The sequence below is a fragment of the Punica granatum genome, chromosome 4 (assembly GCF_007655135.1).
Source record: "Punica granatum isolate Tunisia-2019 chromosome 4, ASM765513v2, whole genome shotgun sequence".
Taxonomy (NCBI): Eukaryota; Viridiplantae; Streptophyta; class Magnoliopsida; order Myrtales; family Lythraceae; genus Punica; species Punica granatum.
The window spans coordinates 26,217,473-26,224,532 of NC_045130.1; the positions used below are offsets into that span (position 1 = coordinate 26,217,473).

At 38.8% G+C, this 7,060-nt stretch overlaps 2 protein-coding genes across 3 annotated transcripts; one reads left to right on the plus strand and one right to left on the minus strand.

Moving 5' to 3' along the window:
* The first annotated feature begins 577 nt into the window (after positions 1 to 577).
* On the plus strand, positions 578 to 2,480 carry LOC116202234 (acyl carrier protein 3, mitochondrial). Of its 2 annotated transcripts, none has more exons than XM_031533695.1 (3): positions 578 to 747; positions 1,301 to 1,499; positions 2,121 to 2,480. In XM_031533695.1, the coding sequence occupies exons 2-3, from the start codon at positions 1,302 to 1,304 to the stop codon at positions 2,316 to 2,318; spliced, it is 396 nt and encodes a 131-aa protein (XP_031389555.1). In that variant the 5' UTR covers positions 578 to 747; position 1,301; the 3' UTR covers positions 2,319 to 2,480. The 2 variants fall into 2 exon arrangements, with proteins under 2 accessions (XP_031389555.1, XP_031389556.1); XM_031533696.1 differs by lacking the exon at positions 578 to 747 and adding an exon at positions 786 to 1,200.
* On the minus strand, positions 2,470 to 5,216 carry LOC116202233. The gene is made up of 2 exons (XM_031533693.1): positions 4,897 to 5,216; positions 2,470 to 3,136 (listed from the first exon to the last, which is right to left on the minus strand). The coding sequence occupies exons 1-2, from the start codon at positions 5,165 to 5,167 to the stop codon at positions 2,793 to 2,795; spliced, it is 615 nt and encodes a 204-aa protein (XP_031389553.1). The 5' UTR covers positions 5,168 to 5,216; the 3' UTR covers positions 2,470 to 2,792.
* Positions 5,217 to 7,060: the final 1,844 nt, after the last annotated feature.

Below are 7,060 nucleotides of genomic sequence, written 5' to 3' on the forward strand. Positions count from 1 at the left end.
AAAGAAATGACCACTTTTTCAACCCTTGTGGTTTTTGGTGGGTTCTTATGAGTGGAGGAGTCCGACGCGGAGATCTTCGAAATATCTACCACTTCCTTCTTCCTCCCTTTTACCTCTCGAATTTTGTCTCTATGTTCTGCCACACTCATCCCATAAGTTCTCTTACTTGGAAGCACTTCGAATATTAATTTTAGTCAAGTAAAGTTTATTACTTATAGAAATATGCATACAAATTTTTCAAAGTATTATATTCAATTTTCATATAAATATACAATTCTAAATATAATTATATTTGAATTTTGTGGACTCCACGGTTTCTATTTAACAACTCAATTTTTGACTGCCTTGGCCGCAGGAAATTATGCAACCCGGAATACAACAGGCATCGGGGATTGCAGGCACCTTACGCGGTTTCGGACTTAATCCCCCGGTGGCTCAGTCCGATGGAGTAGTACCCTGCCCTCCATGTTCCTTAAGATCTTGTTGATGGGCTGGGTCAGTCCCGCAGAAGTCCGGCCCAATATGAGGCCCAAGATTGGCCCAATGGCCGGACCGGTCTCCCATTTAAAATGCTTTTGAATTTGAATTTGAAGATGACGACTTTCTTCCCCGAGACCGAAAACCCTGAAACTTGAAAGAACGGAGAAGAAAGAAACGACAGAAGAAGTTTCACTTTGGCATTTTCACAAACACATAGACAGAGCGGCGGGCAACTTGAACCTCCGAAGAGCATCAGATCGGCAGCAGGTTCCTGCTTCATTTCTCGCCCTCTCCCGGCAATTTCATACTCTTTTCCTCGTCCCCTTTCCGTCAAATACACATTTTCTATATGACTGCATATATATGTGCGTGTGTGTATGCGTGTGTGTGTGTGTGTGTGTGTGTGTGTGTGTGTGTGAGAGAGAGAGAGAGAGAGAGAGAGAGAGAGAGAGAGAGAGAGAGAGTATGGTGCTGGTGTCGTGTAGTGTGCCCTTCTCTGATGGGTACTCTAGTGTCCTGCTTCTTTGCTGGTGGAAACCTTTTGTGGCTGAGGAAACCATCAAAAGTTTGTCAGCTTCTACAACCTCGTTAGTGGGGTTGGGGTAGGGGGAAGCTTCCTTGAAGTTCCCCCATATGTGGGTTCCTCATTTAGATTCATGTGCGTGATGGTTTAGTGACTTGCTGCATTCACGTCAAAGCTTATGAACGTTGTTCTTCCAAGTATGTTATTTTTGTGTTCTTACTGTTCCGGGCTTGTATCTCGAACATTTAGCTCCTCGTCTTTGTTTGAAGACTCTGCCCGTGTAATTTGCTCCAACAGGATGAACGCCATAAGGAATGCTATCTCGAGGCATGTGAACTTAAGAGCTTCAGTCAGTAGATGTATCATCGCTGAGAATTTGCATGGGCTGAACCGGTTGAATCAAATGCTGTGCACATCTACAGCTCACAGCCCTGATCAGATCATGGATCGGGTTGTCGGGCTTGTCAAGAAGTTTGACAAGATTGAGGCCTCTAAGGTTGTTGTTTATCCACACGCAGCTCTTGCTTTGCAATGCCCGTTGTTCCTTTCTTGCCTCATTTTGAACGTCTGACTTATCGTTGCTCCTTATAACCATTGGTTAGCATAAAAAATCGTTGTGCTTGTCATATTCAGTATTTGTTCAATGGCAGTGCAGGGACATCTGGAAGAAATCTAGGAACTCCAACTAAGTCCAAACCGTTCATTTTTCTGTAGCAGATCTCAATCTATTGAAACTATGAAGTTATCTGTTGCTTTAGGCTCTAGAACCCTGTCTCTTCCTCACTATGTTCCCTTCTTTTTCCTCTGTGAATAACTCTTGTATGCGACTTTGGATTTTAAAGGTTGATATTACCATTTGATATGCGTGGAGGATGTGGAGGGTGTCTCAGCTTTCTAATCTCTTAGATGTAAATTATGGCTAGAGTGGTGTGGATCCTCCAAAATATGATATGTCGATATCATGGGATCCTTTTTTACTTTTACCCTTTTACTCATATAATGAAAAAAATTTGGTTCTTTTACTTGATTCTTTGAATCTCATCTACATATTAATATATAAGCCATGGGTAACTTGGAAGTTTGGCCATTCTTTTGACGTGCTTGACCCTTGAAACAGGTGAGTGAAAGGGCCAATTTCCAAAAAGACTTGAGCCTTGACAGCTTAGATAAGGTGGAACTGGTAATGGCTTTCGAGCAAGAATTCTCCATTGAAATCCCCGAAGAGGAAGCCGACAAGCTTACCTGCTGTGCTGATGTTGCAAGATACATAGCCTCTGCATCTGGGGGAAAGGATACTGCAAATAAGAGCTTGTGAGTGTCTTTTCATGTATTATTTGAAAAAGAAAAAGCATCCGTGGAATTCTCTTCTTGAAATGGTCGAGCAAGTAGTGTAATCCTCAGAAATATGGTCATGTTTCAGTCGGAATGGCTTCACCCATTCACGTATCTTATGCTCACTTGTTCGCTTAAAATCAAAGGCCACAAACCTTGATATTGCATTCCTTTATTCGGTTATGAATATACAACAAAAACATAATCAACACACACACATGCTGGTTGTCCAGTTCTAATCATATTAACGACCTCATCTGCAGATCAATATGCAGAAGGTCCGCAAAAGGTACTAACCGTGTATATATTTTACATAATAACAGACAAAACGGGGGTTTAGGAACTAAAAACACCCTTTAATTAGCTCAATACTGTGACTGAGGCGCCATCTGATGGAGCTGTATCGTATATATTTTCCCAATCCCCGACTCGTACATCCGACTCTTGTCTAGCCCTCTTAATAGTTCAAATATGTGTTGCCGTGTTCTCTCTTCACGCATGCTTCTGTAGGCTTACCCTTCGAGTGGTCTAGCTCCATATCGCCTGCATCGTAGGTCCGGATCCCATTCCCGAACGATGATAGTCTCAGCCCCTTTTGTTTTCTGACATAAGCGGGTCGGCAGGGTGAGTTTTTGGGTACACGAAGAAGCTTGACCGTACATTTCTTTTCCAATTTGGGAATGGCGTGGAGATGGGAAGGAAGATCGATCATGAAGTCTCCATATTCATCGGTGATGCCTTGGGTAGAGTTCGAGTTGAGATCCTTCTCATGGGTACGGCAATTTACGGCCACTACAGCGCCTGCAAAATTTTGAAGTGACAAGAAAGGAGTTCATGTATGCCCAGTACTCAATCTAATCGAAAGGAGGTTAGATGAAAAAAAATAAAAAGACACGTGCTAAATCTCACAATAACTAGACGAAAGGTTCGTGTATTAGCACGGGTAGATTTATTAGGAATATTAAGATCGGTGACCGCTCTATGACTAAGATTTGTTCATTATGAAGTAATTTTCAGTTTCTTTTTTTCTTCTCTTTTTTCCGTCTGTGACTACATACTTAGTTTAGATTTTCCTATTAACTATAGTTTTGTCAAAATTTCTTTATTTTTCTGGTTAGACAAATATTTTTTTTCTCAATTACAAAGGAGGTCATGGCCTTATATAAAATAAGAATAGGGAAAGTGAAATAAAGCTGGGCATAGACAGTCCCATTATCTTAGGAATAAAGTTGAAATCTTTTAATTCCAAATCAACGACTTGTACCACTTAAACCTTTCTCACCAAGAACATTTCTGAAATTCACTTAATTGTATTGTATAATTACTTTTACTGACCCCATCATAAAATTTCTTCGGACACGGTCCAAAACTGAAAATCCTCGTTGTATCAGTGATAAATGGAACAAGACACCCCGCATAACGAGAGAAAACTATAGCTCAAAGGAAATCGTTCCATGTCGTCAAAATCTATGGTGATAATTCCGACAACATTAAATTTTTGTTAATGATTTTCAATTTTTTTCTTTTTGTTGAAGAGTTTTTTTTATCGGTTATAAAGGAGACGCATGGCATAGTAAGATGAAAGAGAAATCCTAAATAACTAAATAAAGGGATACAAATAGTCCCACTAGGTATGATCTACAATCTCTGAGTCCTTTTCAGTGAAATTTATGAGTAATAAAGTTACATGAAAGAGACTGATGGTTTCGGTTTAAAATTTAAGCATATATAAATTCCTTGATTTTGAAATTAATGTTGATTTTTGAATGATGAGTTGATGACATCTCAATTCTCTAATAAAATTATGTCCAGTAGAATTCTCTAATACAATTATATCTTTCCTTTTATAGTAAAGTGATTCCTTTGAGTTTGAGTTATTTTCAATGTATTAATGTCACGAAGTTGCCCACAATTTAATTCCGAAAATTAATGATAAGTTCCTTCAAATTAACTGAGGTTCTAAATTAGTAATTTTCTTTATTTTACATACATCATAGGTCATGGGGATGAAGTTTCAAGGACATATTTTATCACTCATGATAATTTGCACTACGTAGCATCATAAATAATTCATACAAAAAGTTTTTATTGATACGTATATAAATTCATTGAAAACATTCTTTATAATAAAAAAAAAAGATTTTATCGTGCGTGAATGACGACTGATTGCACAAAGCTTTTTCTTGTCATGCATGCTCAAACATTTTTCGTTATACTCATTAAGAAAAAACTTTTTCTTCCTTTTTTTCCAATAGTTTTTGAGATCCCTTTGCTTTTTTGTTCTTGGGAAAACCATAACTAGCTTGGTTAGAAGAATTATATGATCAGTCTAATTTCTGATTGAAAGTACACAGCTCTCAACCAATTGCATACATAAACATATTGAGTTGTGTTATGCATTCGTAACCGACCTAGTACCATGTCTGGCAGCTAAACTAAGAACGAATAAGAGGAAGATATCTAATAAAATTCCACCAAAAATCACATTCATATAAGGCATACAGGCACTTCGGTTTATATATATACGAGAACTTTGCATGGACTCCAAGTTGTTGACGCACCTGACAACGGCCATGAAAGAAGCTGGGACTCGCCGTGAAGGCACGCCTTGCAGAGAACTGAACCCGTGAGGAGAACAGTCGACAGCTTCTCCTCTCCATACCCAGCCATCTGCAGCATGTCCTCTCGGCTCGTTAGCTCGAACAACGCCTGCTCATGTTCCACACCCTCTTTCGCTGTGGCTGGTGATCCAGCCAAGAAGAAGAACAGGAGGACGAAACCAACACTCATGAGCATTTTAAGATTGCGGCAGCCGCAATAGTAGCTCATCATCTTTGTGCCTTCGTAAGTTCTTGCAATGGTGCTCAGATAGACGTAAACATAGAACTTCCACCCTTGGGATTTATAAATAATTATCATAAGGTGGTTTCGACTTCGTATGCCCTGCCGCAATCTTGAATTGACCATACTGCCCTTGATTATTGATATAGTGTGATGTATGGTCTAATTAAATATTTCATTACTCCCCGCACTTACGAATGACGTGACATGGACTTATTAATATTATAATTACGAGAGCTACAAACAACAACAATATCACTGATCTACATTTATGTGAATCATAAAGATAAAAACAGCTAGAGTGATGTCGCAGTTGAATGTCAGCTCGTCACATTTAAGCACGAAACAATATATATGACTGGAATATATTGGAAATAATCTAGATGGAGGATTATTGATGCAAAGATAGATGTATTATATATCTCCAGCTTAGGATCCTTGGAAGAAATACAGATCTTGAACTTGCATAAAGTAATAGGTTTAAGAAAGAACTGCCCAATTTTTATAACTTTAGTTGATGCTACATTATGAGAAGACGTGCGGTCGTAGTAAAGACATGTTGGACTGAGGATCACATAAATGTTCAGGTACTACGGCACGGGGAATCGGGGCAAGTCGTTTAACACAGATAGCGAGGGCAATCTTGGCAATTCAGTTGGGTTTGCAAGAAGGGTGGAGGGATTGAGGAGTTGGGAAGGTAGAGAGGAAGTTAAACTTTGGTTGGTTGCCAACTGCGTTCTATGCCTTACGTATACCATTCAAAGATTTTCTCAGTTTTTTAAGGGCAAGAAAAACTAGTTCACCGGCTTTAAACACACACACGCACACAGACGCGCGCGCACACCCATATATATAATAATCAAAAAGTGTATATTATATATTATATATATATGTGTGTGTGTGTGTGTATAAATGACGCCATGTTAGGACAAGCCCAGAAGAGACACGTGTCTCATGCCACGGAAGAGAACCGCACTCTCGCTTGGCTCTTATATTCAAGCCTTCCCCCAACCAACCAAACATCACCTTTTCTCACCATTCATCCGGACAGAAAATTTGAAAGAAAAATCGAATCAAATCTAGCGGAATCGTAAAACGATAATTAAAATTTTTCATCATATGAATATCGTATTATGAATTGGAATCGTATTTTGGGTGTGATATAGTGATTTAATCGAATTAAACAACGCAACTCCATAATTATTTCTACAAGAATTATCAGAATATACTCATCGAGAGAGTATCCTTGTAGATGATTGAAGCCAACCAAACGGATAGTCTCTAGCCTTGTCCACACGGGCTGTTTGTCTCCAAGGAATTGTTGCGGTCTCGAACGTCCTTTTTGGCTGCTAAATAGCCATATAATGAAACTTTCGTATTTCCTTATAAGGATTCATCTCGATATCGGATTTGATTTCGGAATGTGCTAGCAACCCTGCAACTATATTGCAAGTCTAATCCAATAATTGATTTCTAATTAACTGCCTTAATTAGACTCAATTCATCCTCAATTAAAATATGTCTTATTGTATGTGACTAACTAGGTTCATCACTAAGTGGCGATAGATAGTATACTTTCAAACTTCTTTGACATTACTACAAACTCCTTTTCGTAACCAAAAGCTTAATTTCCAAATTGTCCTTGGCTCCTAGAGACCATGAGTGACACTTATCAGCATGTCATGATAATCCAAATAGTAACGAACGTGCAATTTGAACATTCTGATGAACTAGTGACCATATATGCCATGCACTCGAGTCCCTTCATTGCAGATCCTGATCTAGTCAGGACCATGATAAATGTCAAACCCTATAATTAACCATATGGAATCTCTAAGTTTCCATTCATAGACCATCAGGACTTAAATTTCAAACACCTTTGTA

Coding starts and splice junctions, on each gene's coding strand:
- LOC116202233 (XM_031533693.1), bottom strand. CDS start 5,167: ATGATGAGCTACTATTGCGGCTGCCGCAATCTTAAAATGCTCATGAGT. Junction 3,137..4,896: donor TCTTTCATGGCCGTTGTCAG/GTGCGTCAACAA, acceptor AAAATTTTGCAG/GCGCTGTAGTGGCCGTAAAT.
- LOC116202234 (XM_031533695.1), top strand. CDS start 1,302: ATGAACGCCATAAGGAATGCTATCTCGAGGCATGTGAACTTAAGAGCT. Junction 1,500..2,120: donor ACAAGATTGAGGCCTCTAAG/GTTGTTGTTTAT, acceptor CCCTTGAAACAG/GTGAGTGAAAGGGCCAATTT.